This window comes from Stegostoma tigrinum, chromosome 5, assembly GCF_030684315.1.
Source record: "Stegostoma tigrinum isolate sSteTig4 chromosome 5, sSteTig4.hap1, whole genome shotgun sequence".
NCBI classification, from domain to species: Eukaryota; Metazoa; Chordata; class Chondrichthyes; order Orectolobiformes; family Stegostomatidae; genus Stegostoma; species Stegostoma tigrinum.
Genome location: NC_081358.1, coordinates 78309738 through 78330268, shown reverse-complemented (window position 1 = coordinate 78330268; position 20531 = coordinate 78309738). Strand labels below are relative to the sequence as shown.

The 20531-nt window shown below is 44.6% G+C and overlaps 1 protein-coding gene across 4 annotated transcripts in view; it reads left to right on the top strand.

Annotated features, from left to right (window-relative positions):
• The window catches only part of trappc9 (trafficking protein particle complex subunit 9), a 169603-nt gene that overhangs the window by 15705 nt on the left and 133367 nt on the right, over positions 1 to 20531 (top strand). For all 4 annotated transcript variants that reach the window (XM_059646081.1, XM_059646079.1, XM_059646080.1 and 1 more), the window contains exon 2: positions 7983 to 8583. In XM_059646081.1, coding sequence (XP_059502064.1) covers positions 8000 to 8583 — 584 coding nt within the window. In that variant the 5' untranslated portion in view covers positions 7983 to 7999. The remainder of the gene's footprint in view (positions 1 to 7982; positions 8584 to 20531) is intronic.

Here is a 20531-nt window from a genome sequence, read left to right as displayed (position 1 = left end):
ACATGATTTTCCTGCCCCAGATGATGCTACAGCAGGAGAACACAGTTGCATTTCAGGTCATCCTTAATGTTAAAATAAAGCAAAATGATAATCTATTTGCTACAACTGCAGTCTTGGCAAATTTGGCCTATAAGGTTTAAGCCACCCAGGAATTGATGGTTATGACATGTGGGTGGGCTAATGGAGTTGAAGCTAAAACCTGAGCAGGCTTGAATGGCACATGATCTATTTGTCCTTGCTACTGATGGTCTTATTCATAAAATCACCAATCATGTTTGCTTTTTGAACAACCTTATGAACTTGCCATCATTATTTAAAATGTGTTCCTGTGCTTCCTTTGATATTTTACCATTTAGTTCAAATTGAATCTCCTCTTTGTCCCTTAAAAAAAATGCTTGACACTTGTCTGCTTGAACTTTCAGTTGCTGGTTTTCTGCATGTTTTGTCAGTCTGCCCATATCCTTCCTCAGTTGTTTTATTTTATTGCTTTACCAAATTTTGTCATCTGTAGACTCCCCAAGTCCAGGTCGTTAATGTAGTCGAAAACAGCTTGTAGCCTAACACTGATTCCCAGGGAGCACTGCATGCTTCTTAGGTCATCAGAAGAACAACTATTGGGCACTACTCCTTGTCTCTGCATCAATTTTGCAGCCACTACCTCTTCAATTCCGTAAGTTTCAATATTGGTCGCCAGGCTTTATCAAAACAACTTATGTTTAGACATCAATTGTAAAACCCTTGTCCACTTTTCATTACTTCATCAAAAATTGTATCAAGTTTGTCAAACATATTGTCTGAAAAATGGTTGCACTGGCTTTCATTTATTTATTATCTGATTTTTTTCTTTTCCTAGTGCCAGTTGTTTTGATTTGTTGCTGTTAAAAGTGCCTCCATCACTGATGTCAGTCTGATTTGGCCTGTAGTTGCTGGATTTATGCCATTCATAACTTGTGCAATCTTTCAATTGCTTGAAACCAGCCCCCAACCTCATCAAAATCTAAAGAGGATTTGTGTTCAGGGCCTTCACAATTTCCATCCTTAACTTGACTCGGTAAACAAGCATGTATCCTGTCTGGATTTGTGAGCTACTTTTATATCTACTTGAATTTACTCTCAATTTTCTTTTCCTATTCTGAGGATGAATGCAAAGTGCACATTTAGTATCTCAGATGTGTCCTCTGTTTACATGAGGATTTTTTTTTGTTTTGTTAGCTCCAATCTTCCTTTATTCTATTACAACTTTGTATTTATGAAAGCCTCTTGGGTTGCTTTTTTATTTGCTGCTGTTGAAGTACAACTTGACAAATGATAGGAAATGGGTCAAATGATCATTTATTTTAATATGTGTGCAAGGAGAGTTCATCTGATCACTGAAATATTAAAATCAACTCTGAGTTATGGATGCTTCCCAGCTTTACAAACCCCTAGATCTTCATGTTGGAAACCTTGCTTTTCCTGATATATCAATACATTATGATATAAATTGATTTTGATCTGGATGTGTGGGGGGCAGTTGTATTTTTTGTGGATGACATAATGGGAAAATTGTAAACTGAGGGCAGTGTAGAATTTGAAAAAGACATTGCCACATGGATGGAGTAGTTGGCAGATCAAGTTCAGTGTGCACTATAAGGTGAAGGATATTGGTGCAAAGAGCATGGAGAGATGGTATAAAATAGTGTTGTTCCATGGAGACTAGGAGCAGGATAGGCCATTTGAGCCTGCTTTACCATTCACTAGGATCGTGGCCAATCATCTGCTTCAATACTGTGTTCCTGCTTCCTTCTCAGACCCCTTGATGCCGTTTAAAATCTAGAAATTTGTGTACCTTGAGGTATATTCAGTGACTTGGCCTCCAAGACATTCTTTGGTAGAAATTTGCACAAGTTAACTACCCGTTTAAGTGAAAAAATATTTCTTCATCTCAGTCCTAAATGCGTACCCATACCCTGAGACTGTGTCCCCCAGTTTCAGACTACACAGCTAGAGAAAACATTCTCTCTGCTTCTAGTCTTTGCAGCCCTAATAAAATTTTAAGAATTCCTATGAAGTCCTCTTCCATCCTTTTAAACTCTGGTGTATCCAGACTAAGTTGAGCCAATCTCTCCTCGTAGATCAGTCCTGCTATCCCCAGTATCAGCTGATTGGACTGACACTGCACTCTCCCGATTGCAAGATCCTTTCTTCAGTTGAGAGGCCAAAATTGCACATAGTACACTAGATATGGTCTTGTCAAAGCCCTGTAAGCTGCAATAAGATATCCCTACTCTTGAACTCAAACCCTCCTGCAGTGAAAGGTAATATACCATTTACCTTCCTAATTACTTCTAGCACTTGCGTGTCTACTTTCATTGACTGATGTACAAGGACACCCAGATCCCTTTGTGCAATCACACTTCGCAAAATATTGTGATTTAAAATGATACTCATTCCTTCGTTTTTCCACACCAGAATGTATAAATCCACAATTAGCCACATTGTTTTGCATCTGCCATGTGTTTTCCCACTCACTGAACTTGTTCAAAATACCTTTGAAGTGTCCTTGCTGCCGCCTCAAAACTCTCCACCTTGACCATTTTTTGTCATCATCAGACTTGGAAACAATGCATTTAATTTCTTCATAGAGGTATATTTTTGGATATTGTGAACAGCTGGGTCCTAAGTACTGTTCGTGGTGATATCCCAGTAGTCACAGCCATTTAGAAAAATATCCATTTGTTCCCACACACTTTCCTATTTGTCAGTTGGTTCTCGATTGATGTTAGCATATTACCATCATCCCTATTCTAAAGGTCCTGCAGGAACAGTGAGATCTGAGTGCATATGTGCATACGGTAATTAATGTGGCAGGATAGTTAATTCTGTTTATAAGGAATACAGGATTCTTGGCTTCAAAAATAGCTGTATAGGTTACAACTGTAGGATGGTTATTCTGAGCTTGAAAGATCGCATGAGACATTACCTGGAGTATTCTGCACATTTTTGGGGATGATGTGAGTACATTGGAAAGAATACAGAAGCGCTTTATGAGAATGGTTCTGGAGTGAGACACTTGAGTTAAGAGCAATGATTGGAGATTAGCCAAAGGAAGTGCAGAGTTACAGAGATAGGGTAGAGGCTCTCCCTGTAACTCTGCACTTCGCATGGCTAATCCACCTAGCCTGCACAACTCTGGATACATGTGGGCAATTTAACACGGGCATTCCACCTAACTTGCACATCTTTGGAGTATGGAAGGAAACCAGGGCATCTGGAGGAAACCACACACAAACGCAACTTCTCAAAGACAGTCATCTGAGGATAGAATTGAACTCTGGTCCCTGGAGCTGTGAGGCAGCAGTGCTAACCACTGAACCACCATGCCAGTGGACAATTAAACACATCATTGGAAGGTAATAAAATGTGAGGCTGGATGAACACAGCCGGACCAGCAGCATCTCGGGAGCACAAAAGCTGATGTTTCGGGCCTAGACCCTTCATCAGAGAGGGGGATGGGGTGAGGGCTCTGGAATAAATAGGGAGAGAGGGGAAGGCGGACCGAAGCTAGAGAGAAGAGAAGATAGATGGAGAGAGTATAGGTGGGGAGGTAGGGAGGGGATGGGTCAGTCCGGGGAAGACGGACAGGTCAAGGAGGTGGGATGAGGTTAGTAGGTAGGAGATGGAGGTGCGGCTTGGGGTGGGAGGAAGGGATGGGTGAGCGGAAGAACAGGCTAGGGAGGCAGAGACAGGTTGGACTGGTTTTGGGATGCAGTGGGTGGAGGGGAAGAGCTGGGCTGGTTGTGTGGTGCATGGGGGGGGAGGGGACGATCTGGGCTGGTTTTGGGATGCGGTGGGGGAAGGGGAGATTTTGAAGCTGGTGAAGTCCACATTGATACCATTGGACTGCAGGGTTCCCAAGCGGAATATGAGTTGCTGTTCCTGCAACCTTCGGGTGGCATCATTGTGGCACTGCAGGAGGCCCATGATGGACATGTCATCTAAAGAATGGGAGGGGGAGTGGAAATGGTTTGCGACTGGGAGGTGCAGTTGTTTATTGCGAACTGAGTGGAGGTGTTCTGCAAAGCGGTCCCCAAGCCTCCACTTGGTTTCTCCGATGTAGAGGAAGCCATCCCGGGTACAGTCGATGCAGTATACCACATTGGCAGATGTGCAGGTGAACCTCTGCTTAATGTGGAATGTCATCTTAGGGCCTGGGATAGGGGTGAGGGAGGAGCTGTGGCGGCAAGTGTAGCATTTCCTGTGGTTGCAGGGGAAGGTGCTGGGTGTGGTGGGGTTGGAGGGCAGTGTGGAGCGAACAAGGGAGTCATGGAGAGAGTGGTCTCTCTGGAAAGCAGATAGGGGTGGGGATGGAAAAATGTCTCTGGTGGGGTCAGATTGTAGATGGCGGAAGTGTCGGAGGATAATGCGTTGTATCCGGAGGTTGGTGGGGTGGTGTGTGAGAACAAGGGGGATCCTCTTTGGGTGGTTGTGGCGGGGGAGGGGTGTGAGGGATGTGTTGTGGGAAATGCGGGAGACGCAGTCAAGGGCGTTCTCGACCACTGTGGGGGGGAAAGTTGCGGTTCTTGAAGAACTTGGACATCTGGGATGTGCGGGAGTGGAATGCCTTATCGTGGGAGCAGATGCAGCAGAGGCGGAGGAGTTGGGAATATGGGATGGAATTTTTGCAGGAGGGTGGGTGGGAGGAGGTGTATTCTAGGTAGCTGTGGGACCACCACTCCCGGCACCTTCCCCTGCAACTGCAGGAAATGCTACACTTGCCCCCACACCTCTTCCCTTACCCCTAACCCAGGCCCCAAGATGACATTCCACATTAAGCAGAGGTTCACCTGCACATCTGCCAATGTGGTTTACTGCATCGACTGTACCCGGTGTGGATTCCTCTACATTGGGGAAACCAAGAGGAGGCTTGGGGATCGCTTTGCAGAACACCTCCACTCGGTTCGCAATAAACAACTGCTCCTCCCAGTCGCAAACCATTTCCACTCCCCCTCCCATTCTTTAGATGACATGTCCATCATGGGCCTCCTGCAGTGCCACAATGATGCCACCCGAAGGTTGCAGGAACAGCAACTCATATTCCGCCTGGGAACCCTGCAGCCCAATGGTATCAATGTGGACTTCACCAGCTTCAAAATCTCCCCTTCCCCCACCGCATTCCAAAACCAGCCCAGTTCGTCCCCTCCCCCCAATGCACCACACAACCAGCCCAGCTCTTCCCCTCCACCCACTGCATCCCAAAACCAGTCCAACCTGTCTCTGCCTCCCTAGCCTGTTCTTCCTCTCACCCATCCCTTCCTCCCACCCCAAGCCGCACCTCCATCTCCAACCTACTAACCTCATCCCATCTCCTTGACCTGTCCGTCTTCCCCGGACTGACCTATCCCCTCCCTACCTATCTCCTCTCCACCTATCTTCTTTTCTCTCCATCTTCGGTCCGCCTCCCCCCCTCTCCCTATTTATTCCAGAACCCTCACCCCATCCCCCTCTCTGATGAAGGGTCTAGGCCCGAAACATCAGCTTTTGTGCTCCTGAGATGCTGCTGGTCCTGCTGTGTTCATCCAGCCTCATATTTTATTATCTTGGATTCTCCAGCATCTCCCATTATCACATCATTGGAAGGGGTGGTTCCGCAAATTCTGAATGATGGAAGCCTGCCTGAAGCATTTACAACACTCTTTAGCCAGAAGTGCGTTGTAATGATGCATTTTGACCTACTTCAGAGGCATTCAACATCGAAGAAGGCAGTCTTCAGCTAACTCTACATGATATTAAGAAATGGCTGAAGGCACTGTCAAGGTTATGGGCCTTAGCAACATTCCAGAATTTGTCATCGTCAAACAGATTTCCAGTGCAGCCATTATACCAACAACTGCTTGACAACATGGAAAAATTTGCTATGGTATGTCCTGTCCGTACAAAGCAGGATGTCAAATTCAGCTAATTATCATTACATCAGTTTACTGTATTATTAACAAAGTGATGCAAGTGATCAACAAGGCTCTTCAGCAGTATTTGCTTAGAAATACTATGCTGACCTGATGCTCAGTTTGGGTTACACCAGTGTCACTCAGTTCCTGACCTCATTACGGCCTTGGTCCAAACATAGACAAAAGACCTGAACTCAGGAGGTGAGGTGGGAGTGATTATCCTTCACATCATGACTGACAGTACGTTTGACTAATTGTGGCATCAAGGAGCAAAATTGGAGTCAGGAAGAATTGGGGAAAACTGGTTGAAATTATACCCTGCCTGAAGAAAGATGAATATGGCTACAGGAGGTTGGTTAACTCAGTGCTAGAACATCTCCGTAGTTCCTCAGGATAGATTTTTTAAAAATCAATTTGCTCAAACATGTCATGATAATACCGCTAGAGCAAATAGAATGTGAACCTGGGCCTCCGAGCCCAGACATAGGGATGCTACCACTGTGCCAGTAGAATCCTAGTTCCTCAGGGTAATTTAAGAAAAACTCGTCACCAGTTCGAAGATGTTATTACACACCAGTGGAGCAGATGGGACTTGAGCCTATGCTGCCCGGCCCAGATGTAGGGACACTGCTGTTGTGCCCCAGGAAGGGTCCTGAGTTCCTTAAGGTATTGTCCTAGGCCAAATGATCTTTGGCTGCTTCATCAATGACCTTCCTTCCATCATATGGTAAGAGGTGGGAATGTTCACAGATGTTTGTATAAAGTTCAAAATCATTCATCGCTTCTGTGATGCTGAAGCAGTCAATGTCCAACTGCCGCAAGACCTGTATTCCGATCTTGAGGCTTGGGCTGACAAATGATTTGACTTATTGTTTGAGGTACAGTGTAAAGTATTGTTTTGTGTGCTATCCAGAGAAATTTTACCTTTCATAACTACATCAAAGTAATAGAACAGAATAAAAAAAATTGCAGCTGCAGCGTTAGTGCGGAGTAAGATCATGTCTAATATATGAGAAGTCTGTTAACAACAGTATGTTGGTACCTGTTTTCAAACATGTGTATCTTCTACCTGATGATGGAAAAGATTATGACTGAAGTGAGAGCGACCTTTTGTTGGCTGCTTTCCCGAAGCAGCAGAAATTGTAGACAGTCGATGGCAGGAAGTCTGGTTTTCTGTGATAATTGCCTGAATGGATGGTTGGGATCATGTTCACATTTCTTGCATGTGAAAATTGTTATCTCTGAAGTGAAAGATTGGATTAATTAATTTAAATCTCGGAAGTGGGACTTGAATGCACAACTTGCTGAATTAGGTTAGGGCACTAAGGTTAAAAAAGAATTTAAAAGTCTTCAAGTGAGGTGTGTGACTGAAGACTACCATACATTTGTTACTGAGATTGAGACGAATTATGATCTTTAAAAATAGTACAGACAATATGAGAAATATTTGAGTCATGACACCCGTGTGAATGCTATGAAGGTGATATTGTAAGTGTTTCATTGAAATGTTTCAAATAATGGCATAAACTTTGAAAGTATACATTGAATTTAAGTTTTGCAGAAGTAACAGATTTGATTATTGTGGTTTTTGATGAGATTCCTGAAATATTTCAATTTCTTCCAATTTCAAATTATTTTCCCTTTGAGTGTGTTGCATTGTATTATTTGAACTTATTTTAATTTCTCTAACAAGATAGCTTTTTTTTTTGGTCCTTTAGTATTCTCATATAATTTGATTAAGTAAACATTTCACTTTAATTGTAAAAACCAAGAAAAAAACTGTGGATGCTGTAAATCAGAAACCAAAACAAGTTGTTGGATCAGCTCAGCAGGTCTGGCAGCATCTGGAGAGAAATCAGTTAGCATTGTGGATAGAGTTCTGAGGAACGGTTACACAACCCAAAACATTAACTCTGATTTCTCTTCACTGCTGCCAGACTTGAGCATTTCTAGCAATTTGTTTTTGTTTCACTTTTATTTGTACAATGGTTAACTCTAAACAATGTTATTAACATTGTATGTGTAATTGTTTCATTTCTTTTTCTCATGAATCAGATTTCATTTGATGGAGAATGAGTGTCCCTGACTATATGCAGTGTGCTGAGGACCACCAGAGTCTTTTGGTCATCGTGCAACCTGTGGGAATTGTACCAGAAGAACAATTCTTCAAGATTTACAAAATTATAGCTGCTGCCAATCAGATTAATCTTCGAGATTCACAACGCATTCTGTATATTCGTTATAGACACCATTATCCTCCTGAAAATAATGAATGGGGAGACTTTCAGACTCATCGGAAGGTTGTAGGGTTAATAGCTATCACACAATGTTGCAATGCAAAGGATTGGCCACAGACATCAGAGAAATTTCATCTGCAGAAAGAAATTTATGGTTCTACACTGTATGATTCGAGGTTATTTGTCTTTGGACTGCAGGGGGAAATTGCTGAGCAACCTCGTACTGATGTTGCATTTTATTCTAGTTACGATGAATGTGAAACCATAGAGAAGAAAGTGGAAGACTTTATTGAATCATTATTCATTGTTTTGGAATCCAAACGCCTTGACAGAGCAACGGATAAATCAGGAGACAAAATTCAATTACTGTGTGTGCCATTTGAAAAGAGAGATTTTGTAGGCCTAGATACAGATAGCAGGTGAGTGATCGTATGACTCACTTAGCTAATAGACTGCCAATATTTAAACTCTGCAATATGGTTTACAGGATACTCTTGGATGTTTTATTTATGGATAAGCAAAGGATTCAGTGAAATGTCTTGTAGTTCCACTGAATAATCTGGTTCATGAAAAGACAGATTTATATGTTGTGTTACTGTGACGTAGCTTTTTAAATATGGAACACAGTGAAGTAACTTGTACACTTAAATGAATTTTGAGCATGTCAGTACATGTAATGAGACATCCTACTATTCGGATCTTGCGAGTGAAGACTGAAATGTGCAGAATTGTTTTGATTTACTAGTGAATTTCAGTTTAAGATCTAAGTCTTGGTGTCGGGTACTTGAACCACAGTGATGTCCTAAGACAGTGTAGATAAGAATTTATTGTTAGCTGCTGTTCTGAACAGGGTTCTTTCTGTTTCACTCTTAAAGTGAGTCCAAGGCTGCAAGGTGTGTTTTTTTTAACTTGTGCATTTTTTTTGAAGATATAACTTCTTTGCAATCAAATGCTGCAGCTTGCACAGATAAAGTCTTGATCATTTTTGTAAGAGCAAAGCAGTGAAGCTGAATTATAGTGATAATGGGAACTGCAGATGCTGGAGAATCCAAGATAATAAAATGTGAGGCTGGATGAACACAGCAGGCCCAGCAGCATTTGTGCTCCTGAGATGCTGCTGGGCCTGCTGTGTTCATCCAGCCTCACATTTTATTAAGCTGAATTACAGTCTTGGTCAAACTGAAATGAATTCAGCTATGTATGGAATCCAAAAAGTTGTAACAGTTCAATGTTTTTGGTGTCAGGCTGCCTTTCTTCCACACCAAGTTAGGGTAAAGAGGAGGTCACTGGTGTGAGATGTCAAGTCAGTTCCATTGTTTTGAGTTTGTTTAAAGGTGACCAATATCTGCGCATTTCGAGAAATGCATTGCAAGTACATAACTACTTGAATCACTAACTAGGTCTTGATACAATGTCCAGCATGAGTGGGTGGGGTGTTGAGTGTATATTAGCAGATTTCATTGTAATTTTTTGCTCAGACTTTAATTTTGTGCAAACCAACAAAAGAACATAAATAGCAGCAGGAGTAGGTAGTTTGACACATTAAACCCCCTCTGCCAGTCAGTAGGATCATGTCTGATCTGATGGCAGCCTGAATTTTATTTTCCTGTCTGCCTTTTCCCATAAACCCTTAAATCTTTAAATCAGACAACTGTCTAACTTTGCATTGAATATATTCCAAGATCCAATCTCCGCTGCTGTCAAAAGAGAATTACAAAGGGTATCTACCCTCTGAAAAAAAATTGCTCATCTTTGTCTTGAGGAGGAGACTCCTTTTTTTAAAAAAGAAGCTTTCTGGTAGGTCTTAACCCCCTTGCAAGGGGAAATTTCCCAGAAATATCTTTCCTGATTCAATTCCCTGAGGATCTTTCAGATGGTTAAATAAGATCACCTCTTAATTTTCTGAAGTCTCTGGATATAGTTTGCTCAACCCTTTTTATAAAACAACCCCATCATCCCAAGGATCAGCCTAGTGGCCCTTGTTTGTTTTCAATACCCTCTGAGTAAGGACACTGAAATTGTAGATTGCAGTATGCAGTGCCTTGTACAAATGTTCTGGCAATAGTATCGAAGACTTGTGCTCCAGAATGAACCCTGCCCCTAGCCAAGCTCTTCACTGACCGCTACAACACTGTAATCTGAATGACAATTTGGTAAATTGTGCGAGCACGCCCTGTCCGTTTAAAAACTAGGACAAATCCAAACTGGCTATTTACCACTCCAGTGCTCTACTCTGTCTTGTCAAAAGGTGATGGACGGGGTCATCAACAGTATTACGTAATGATACTTTCAAAGAAATAACCTGCTCATTGATGCACAGTTTGGGTTCCACCATGTCCACTTGGCTGCTGACCTTATTACAGTCTTGGTCCAACTGTAGACAAAATGACTCAATTCCAGGGATGGGATGAGAGCGATGGCTCTTGCCATCAAGGTAGCATTTGACCACATATAGCATCGGGGGCCTGAACAACCTGAAGGAAGACATGTTTCGTTATTTAAGGTCAATCATCTCAGAGGATGTAAGTAAAAGAGTTCTGTAAGGCTTGTACTAGGTGCAGCCATCTTCACTGATGTCGCAAATAACCCTCCCTCCATCATAAGGTCGGAGTGGAGATGTGTGTTGATGGTTGCAGTGCTCAACGCAATTTGGGAAGCCTCCAATACTGAAGCTGTCTGTGTCCAAATGCAGCAAGATTTGGATGATATCCAGGTTGATGAGGTTGATAGGTGCCAGTAAGTAAATTTCATGCCACACAAGTGCCAAGTAATAGCCATCTCAAACAAGAAATAGTTTAAAAATATCGACTCAACATTCAGTGGCATACATATTGCTAAATTTCCTACTATCATTATCTTATGTGTTACCTCTGACCAAAAACTGAACTTGGCTAGCCATGTAAATATTGTCTGCGCAAAAGCAGGTCTGAAGTTAGAAATTTTGTGCAGAACAACTTGCCTGCTGTCTCCCCAATGCCTGTCCACCATCTACAAGTGACAGGGTAATGTTAATGGAATGTTGTCCACTTGCATGGATGATCATAGACCGAGGACAGCAAGAAGCTCTATACCATGTCAGACAGTACAGCCCAGTGCATTGGCATCCTACCTCCAATGTTGAGTCCCTTCAATGTTGATGCACAATGGTGGTCTGGTAACATACCAAGGCTCCTCCTGGTGTCATATCTTCATATTTCTGATCTTTGCTGCCAAAAGGAGCAAAGACAGACGATGGATGAAACACCACTATAAGTCCCACTGCAAACTATTTGCTATCCTGATTGGGAAATATATCCCTGTTCCTTGACTGTTGCTGAGTCAATCTTGGAACTCCTTTCCTAAAAGCACTGTAGATGCCCCTAAACCCTACAAACTGCAGTAATTCAGGAAGGTAGTCACCACTATCAGGGCAATTTTGTCAATGTTGGTCTAGCAAATAATTTCCACATCCCATAAAAGGACAGTAGTAAGGCCACAGTTGTAGCTAGACTTCCCTATTTTATCACATCTCTTTTTTTTTTCTCCTCTTCTCTCCCCTCCCGTTTTAGCAATAAAAGCCAACATAACATTTGCCTTTTGAGATTATTTGCTGAACTTGCATGCGAACTTTTGGTGACTCCTGTACAAAGATATAGTTTGTATAGAAATGCAATACTGCACTAATGTGCTTCTTGGCTTGTCCTGTCACCTACACGATGAGGCAAACTCTGTGCCAGCAATTCTTTGGAAAGAGACCAAATAGAAGCTGAAATCTCATTGAGCACATAACATGGTGTTAGAAGTAGGGCTGAGAGTGAGTTGAAGTGCTGCAATATGAGCACAGCTCATAATTTACTTAGGAAAATTTACTGGCCTTTGATTGACATGAAATGCTATATGGGATGGAACTATCTTTTGCCAATGAATGGCAAAACAATGAGTTTGTGACCAATTAAAATTAACATGTCAGAACAGCTAATGTCAGCACTCTTATATCTCTGTTGGGAGAAATGGTTACAAGGTATTTTTCAACCTAAATCTCTGAAGAACAGAGCACACTGCAGAAACTTTGAAAACCTTTTCTCAAGGCATACTTTGAACCCAAGTTCACATGACTTATAAACTTTATAAATTGTTTTTTTAGATCTATGGGATAAAGAACATATTGATAATTGTGTGACTGCGTTTACGTAGCTTACAGAATACTGTGAGTTCGTTGCCTGAAAAATGGTTTCATCGAAAGTAGGATCTTCATAAGCCTAAGCTAATATTCCTATTAGAGTGCAAGTGCGAAGGATAAGGTATCTGACTCAAAGTTGCACGGTGGCTCAGTGTTTAGCAGTGGTGCCTCACAGCAACAGGGACCTGGTTTGATTCCACCCTCAGGTGACTTTATGGAGTTTGTACAATCTCCCAATATCCACGTGGACTTTGCTCTGGTTTCCTCCCATAGTTGAAAGATGTACACATTAGGTGGATGGGCCATGCCAAATTGCCTGTAGAGTCCAGGGATCATCCATGGGAAATGCAGGGCTATAGTAATAGGGTAGTGGGTGATCCTGAGTGGGATACACTTTGGAGGATTGATGTGGATTCAATGGGCACAATGACCTGCATCCGCACTGCAGGGATTCTGTGATTTGCAGGATGTCTGAGTTCATAATTTTAACAGATTGTGCATAGACTTACCTGTTCATCAGTGTAGGATCTTAACCAGAATAATGTTTTGTTTTGGATTTTTTTTTCTTCTTTTTCAAGGAATATGGGCATAGCTTGGAAGGATAGTGTTTGATGCTTATTCCTAGTTATGCTCAAGTTGAGTGACTTGTGAGGCCATCTCAGGACATATTGGTATAGTTTTAGAGTCAGACTTGGGACAACATGTGTATCCCTAAAAGGCATGAATGAGGTAGATGAGTTTTTGCAACAATCTATGGTAGCTTTTAGTCAGCATTAACAAGACTACTTTCAGTTTTGGATTTACTAACTGAACTCTACTTCTGCCAGCCATTGTCCTAGTGTTCCAGGCATTCAATAAAAACAGACCCTTCTGTCCAACTAGTCAACGCTGAACATAACCCTATGTCCCTCCAAACTGTTCCTATTCATGTACTTATCCAAATATCTTTTTAAATGTTGTAATTGTATCCACATCTACCACTTCCTCAGGAAGTTCATTCCACAAGCAAAATACATATGTGCAGGAAAATTTGCCCTACATGTCTCTTTTTTTAAATCCCTCTCGCGCTTGGCCCCCCCCCCCCCCCCACTCTTGCGCTCCCCCCCCCCGCTCTTGCGCTCTCCCCCCCCCCCGCTCTTGCGCTCTCCCCCCCCCGCTCTTGCGCTCTCCCCCCCCCCGCTCTTGCGCTCGCCCCCCCGCTCTTGCGCTCGCCCCCCCGCTCTTGCGCTCGCCCCCCCCTCGCGCGCGCTCGCTTCCCCCCCCTCGCGCGCGCTCGCTCCCCCCCCTCGCGCGCGCTCGCTCCCCCCCCTCGCGCGCGCTCGCTCCCCCCCCCTCGCGCGCGCTCGCTCCCCCCCCCCTCGCGCGCGCTCGCTCCCCCCCCCCCTCGCGCGCGCTCGCTCCCCCCCCCTCGCGCGCGCTCGCTCCCCCCCCCCCTCGCGCGCGCTCGCTCCCCCCCCCCCTCGCGCGCGCTCGCTCCCCCCCCCCCTCGCGCGCGCTCGCTCCCCCCCCCCTCGCGCGCGCTCGCTCCCCCCCCCCCTCGCGCGCGCTCGCTCCCCCCCCCCTCGCGCGCGCTCGCTCCCCCCCCCCTCGCGCGCGCTCGCTCCCCCCCCCTCGCGCGCGCTCGCTCCCCCCCCCCTCGCGCGCGCTCGCTCCCCCCCCCTCGCGCGCGCTCGCTCCCCCCCCCCTCGCGCGCGCTCGCTCCCCCCCCCCTCGCGCGCGCTCGCTCCCCCCCCCCTCGCGCGCGCTCGCTCCCCCCCCCCCCTCGCGCGCGCTCGCTCCCCCCCCCCCTCGCGCGCGCTCGCTCCCCCCCCCCTCGCGCGCGCTCGCTCCCCCCCCCCCTCGCGCGCGCTCGCTCCCCCCCCCTCGCGCGCGCTCGCTCCCCCCCCCCTCGCGCGCGCTCGCTCCCCCCCCCTCGCGCGCGCTCGCTCCCCCTCGCTCGCGCGCGCTCGCTCCCCCCCCCCTCGCGCGCGCTCGCTCCCCCCCCCCTCGCGCGCGCTCGCTCCCCCCCCCCCTCGCGCGCGCTCGCTCCCCCCCCCCCTCGCGCGCGCTCGCTCCCCCCCCTCGCGCGCGCTTCGCTCCCCCCCCTCGCGCGCGCTCGCTCCCCCCCCCTCGCGCGCGCTCGCTCCCCCCCCTCGCGCGCGTTCGCTCCCCCCCCCCTCGCGCGCGTTCGCTCCCCCCCCCCTCGCGCGCGTTCGCTCCCCCCCCCCTCGCGCGCGTTCGCTCCCCCCCCCTCGCGCGCGTTCGCTCCCCCCCCCTCGCGCGCGTTCGCTCCCCCCCCCTCGCGCGCGCTCGCTCCCCCCCCCTCGCGCGCGCTCGCTCCCCCCCCCTCGCGCGCGCTCGCTCCCCCCCCCCCTCGCGCGCGCTCGCTCCCCCCCCCCCCTCGCGCGCGCTCGCTCCCCCCCCCCCCTCGCGCGCGCTCGCTCCCCCCCCCCCTCGCTCCCCCCCCCTCGCCCGCGCTCGCTCCACCCCCCTCAAAAATATGGCCCTTATTCTTGAAATTCCCCACCTGAGGGGAAAAAACAACTACCATTAACTCTAATATACTCCTAATTATTTTATAAACTTTGATAAAGTTACCTCTCAACCTCCTATGCTCCAGTTTTAAAAAAAAAACCTAGCCTAGCCAGTTTCTTTATAACTCAAACCTTCCGTACCTGACAACATCCTGGTAATCTCTTCTGAACCCTCTCCAGCTTGATAATATCCTCCTAATAACTGGGTGACCAGAACTGAACGTAAAATTCCAGAAGACACTTCATCAGTGTCCCATACAATCTCAACATGACTCCCCAATTCCTATACTCTAAGGACAGAGCAATGACGGCAAGCTTGCCAGACAGCTTTTTAACTATGTTGTCTATATATGTTGCAAATTTTAATTAATTATGTACCTAAACCGTGAGTTCCTGCTGTTCCACAATACTACCCAATGCCCTAGTCTTCACCATAAAAGCTCTATCCTTGTTTGTTATACCAAAATGGAATGCTTCACATTTATCCAGATTGTACTCCATCTGCCATTTTTCAGCCCATTGACCCATTGATCTAGATCTCTTTGTAGTCTTTGAAACCCTTCACTGTCGACCTGCCACCAATTTTGATGTTACCTGCAAACTTACTAACCATGCCTTTGATATTCTCGTGGAAATTATCTATATAAACAACAAACTAAAGAGGATCCAGAACTGATCCCTGTGGAACACCTCTGGTGACAGGCCTCCAGTCTGGAAATCGACTCTCCATCACCACTCTGTCTTCTACAGTTAAGCCAATTATATATTCAATTGGCAAGCGCACCCTGAATCCCATCTGACCTAACTTTATTAATTAGCCTATTGCACGGAACCTTGTCAAAGTCTTTAATAAAGTCCAAGTAAAGAACATCTACTGCTCTGCCTTCATTAATCTTTTTGGTTACTTTGAGGTTTTTTTACAATAAAGTTTGAGAGATGTCATTTTCCTTGCACAGTACCATGCTGCAAATGTCTAATCAATTTTTGCGTTTTTAAGTATCTGTAAATCCTATCTTTTATACTCTCAACCGAAGTTAGATTCAGGCTTATACTTTCCCAGTTTCTCCTTAGAACCTTTTTCCAGTCATTGGGCACTTCACCTGTAATTATAGACAATGCATATATTTCTGCAAGGGATCTTGCAATTTTCCTCTCTTGGTTGACACAACATTCTGGGGTATATTAGGTCAGGTACTGGAGATTTATCTACCTTTTATACTTACAAAGACCTCTGGCATTTCCTCTTCTGTAATGTGAACTGTTTTTAAAACATCAAAATTTATTTGTCTGCATTCTCTAGTCTCCATTTCTTTCTCAGCAGTAAAAACTGGTGTGAAATATTCGTTTAGTACCTCGCCCATCTTCTGGGATTCAACACAAAGACTGCATTTTTGATCTTCAAGGGGTCCTACCCTCTTTCTCTTGATGTATTTATAGAATATTTTTGGATTATCTCTAATCTAATCTAATCTAATCTAATGCTATCTCATTGCCTTCTCTTTGCCTTCCTGATCTCTTTCTTAAGAATGCTCCGATGCACTTTATTGATGAGATTCACCGTGGAAAGATGACTACTTGCATGCAAAGACACTGGTAAAAGATGGACAAAGCAGAATAATAAACTGTTTTACTAGTGTGAAGGCAATTGTATGCATAAAGGATAATGTGGTGAAAATCCTGAGGATGCATTTTTTTCATTAAAATGGATGGTTGAATGGAAATGTAAAACTGAAGTAAAGTTTCCTGGGATCAGAGATAATGGGAACTGCAGATGCTGGAGATTCCAAGATAATAAAATGTGAGGCTGGATGAACACAGCAGGCCAAGCAGCATCTCAGGAGCACAAAAGCTGACGTTTCGGGCCTAGACCCTTCATCAGAGAGGGGGATGGGGTGAGGGTTCTGGAATAAATAGGGAGAGAGGGGGAGGCGGACCAAATATGGAGAGTAAAGAAGATAGGTGGAGAGAGTGTAGGTGGGAAGGTAGGGAGGGGATAGGTCAGTCCAGGGAAGACGGACAGGTCAAGGAGGTGGGATGAGGTTAGTAGGTAGCTGGGGGTGCGGCTTGGGGTGGGAGGAAGGGATGGGTGAGAGGAAGAACCGGTTAGGGAGGCAGAGACAGGTTGGACTGGTTGTGGGATGCAGTGGGTGGGGGGGGGGGAAGAGCTGGGCTGGTTGTGTGGTGCAGTGGGGGGAGGGGATGAACTGGGCTGGTTTCGGGACGCAGTAGGGGAAGGGGAGATTTTGAAACTGGTGAAGTCCACATTGATACCATATGGCTGCAGGGTTCCCAGGCAGAATATGAGTTGCTGTTCCTGCAACCTTCGGGTGGCATCATTGTGGCAGTGCAGGAGGCCCATGATGGACATGTCATCAAGAGAATGGGAGGGGGAGTGGAAATGGTTTGCGACTGGAAGGTGCAGTTGTTTGTTGCGAACTGAGCGGAGGTGCGGCTTCCTCTACATTGGGGAAACCAAGCGGAGGCTTGGGGACCGCTTTGCAGACCGGTGCGGCTTCCTCTACATTGGGGAAACCAAGCGGAGGCTTGGGGACCGCTTTGCAGAACACCTCCGCTCAGTTCGCAACAAACAACTGCACCTCCCAGTCGCAAACCATTCCCACTCCCCCTCCCATTCTCTTGATGACATGTCCATCATGGGCCTTCCCCCCCCCCCACCCACTGCATCCCACAACCAGTCCAACCTGTCTCTGCCTCCCTAACCGGTTCTTCCTCTCACCCATCCCTTCCTCCCACCCCAAGCCGCACCCCCAGCTACCTACTAACCTCATCCCACCTCCTTGACCTGTCCGTCTTCCCTGGACTGACCTATCCCCTCCCTACCTCCCCACCTACACTCTCTCCACCTATCTTCTTTACTCTCCATCTTCGGTCCGCCTCCCCCTCTCTCCCTATTTATTCCAGAGCCCTCACCCCATCCCCCTCTCTGATGAAGGGTCTAGGCCCGAAACGTCAGCTTTTGTGCTCCTGAGATGTTGCTTGGCCTGCTGTGTTCATCCAGCCTCACATTTTATTATCTTAAAGTTTCCTGGTTTCTTGTTAACTGACCTGTGCCACTTAGTTCAGGAAGCCATCTTGCAAGCAAGATTGTCAACTGCACAAGCAAGAGTGCGCTCTTTGAGCATGCAACAGGTATCCAGATCCCTTTGTACTGTAGCATTTGCATTATTTCTTGATTTGAAGAATAATCTTGTTTTTTTCGCTTTTTCCTAATGTCAAAGTAGTCATCATACTTGACTGCATGTGATAAACTTTTTGCCATTTCTCAATTTTGATATCATTATGGATGCTTTACACCCACTTTGGAACTACCTTCTGACCTCCATATCATCAGGAGACATAATCAGACTGGTTAACTAAGTTGTGACCTTAAAGTGTAGGTAATGAGGCCCCTGCAGTTATCCCTGTAGTGCACCATTACTACCAAATTTGCCAGCCTTACATGCCTGCTTACTTTGTCTGCTTCTTCCTTGTGGAAGAAGTGTGTGCTCATATTGTATCTGCTGACAAAATAACTATGGTTCGGAAGTAAATAAATGTTGCGTTTCAGAATCCCAGCCTTAGCTGCATTAGATATGGGTTTATTCAGTAAATTTCAATTTTAATTATTGTCACAGGAATTGAAAGGTTGATTTGTGGAGAGTTAGCTTTTATAAATGTGCTTGCAGAATACGGAAAATCAGCAATAGGAAAACTCAATCTGTGAAGCATTATTTTAGCAAGCCAATTACTTTGACATTTGTGACCTTTTCTTAATGCAAGACTATTACTTATTTCTTTCCCATCTTTATGTAAATTGTATGGGGGGAAAAATTAACAATATGAAGGAAATGTTAAGTTCTCTAAATTTTGTTGCAAAATTACTCATGGTTTTTTTTTCATTATTTCTTATTGCTGTTTCCTTTTTTTGTCCCCTAACACTGTCCTATGAGTTTATTATTGGGTGTAAAAAGGTGAGCTGCAGTCTTCAATGAAAAACTCATGCTCCCATCTGCTATACTCCTGCCTGATTTAAAATGTTTTCAAATGCATAATATTACTTCCTTTTTAAACTGTTAGACTAGCCCATTTATACAAAGGAATATCTCATACCAGCAGATTTTATTTTACAGCTGTTAGAATTTAATGCAATCCATTCTGCCAAACTGGCTCCGAAACTGCCTTGATTTCATAGAATGCTTAAAGGATTTGGTGGTGACTGTATTTAAGCACACTAGGGATTAACAGGTTGCATGACTGTGGTGACTTCCCCTTTACTTGTTGCAGTTTGATTTGAACTTGAAATAATACTTGCATGTTGCCACTTCTGTATTGATAAAGGACAGTTGATTAAAATTGGGCATAATTTGTTATTGTGACTCTACTCTGATAACAGTTTTGAAAATTAAGAAGGTTCTCAAATTTCTGTCTCCACTATTTGAAGTGGAGGTGTTGACCAATTTTGTCTACATCTGTTTAATACTGGCACTGAAATAGAGAAAGATGAATTGATGACTGATATTGATATCTTATCACATTTGAGGCAATTGTGGTTTAATGCAATTTCTGTGGTTTACAACAGTTAAAAGATCAGATGTGCTGTTTGTTTTCTTGGAATGAACGTGATCCACTCCAAGTTTCTTTGACATGCAGAGAGATTTGCAAAGCAAGTTTTAATTGCAACATGCCAATTTGTTTTTTTTTGTTTTTGTACCCTTTGGCGAATGCTGAAATGCTACAGTGATTTTTGTTTAAATGCCTGTGTACAATTGTTTACAATAGGTTTTAGCTTATTTCATTTGAAGATTATTTTGTTTTCATAAGTCAAGATAAAAAGAAGTATGATGCTCAGTTTAATTGGTTCTGATGTTCTAAAGTTCAGTTCTGGTTCAGAAGGATTTTATTGTATAGATGCTGAGATGTTAAATCAAAATGCATTCCTATTAAATGAAACGTGCTGTATCATACAGTCACCGCTGAACTGCTCCTTTTTAAGGATAATTCCATCCTGCTAGTAGTAGTTGTTTTTTGGCTGTTACGTTTGCACTTAGCTTTGAAACCTGGCTTTAGAAATTTAATACAATACTAAACAAGAAAGTGTGTGGTATATGTCTCCAGTCAATACATGTAACATATCAAATGGAATGGCTGAAGCATGTAACTTTAAAAAAAATTGAGCAAATGTTGTCCATTGCATGGTTCTAATTATAATTTGCATCTGGCTGAATTAAAATTCACTGTCCTGCGAATTGTTTGCTTTGTTCAATAACTGTGGGGTATTTATGTGGGAGACCCAAAACTGATTTCTACAGACTTTGTTTTGGTGGTAAAACCCAATGTCCTTGGGAGCGTTCACTATGTAGATTTGAAGTAGGTTGCTTTTTTCTGAATTATGCTCAATGTTCAGACAAAATAATTTCCTAGCCTTGTGAATTTTTATTTTTGTTGGAAAACAATTAACAATGTGAAGATATTTGTTTTGTGAACTTTCTTACTGAGAAGACCAATTATTTTCTGTTTGTCTGCATTTTATCTCAGTGTACATTGCAATATAAACCATTTGAATGGCAATTCAAAAATGTTGAAAACCACACATCTAGTGAATTATTGACATTAGATTACCAATCAATTTTTTTTTCTTTGTCCGAATCTCGATAAATGGGAAACTAACTGACAAGACATGTTCAATGTTAGCCGA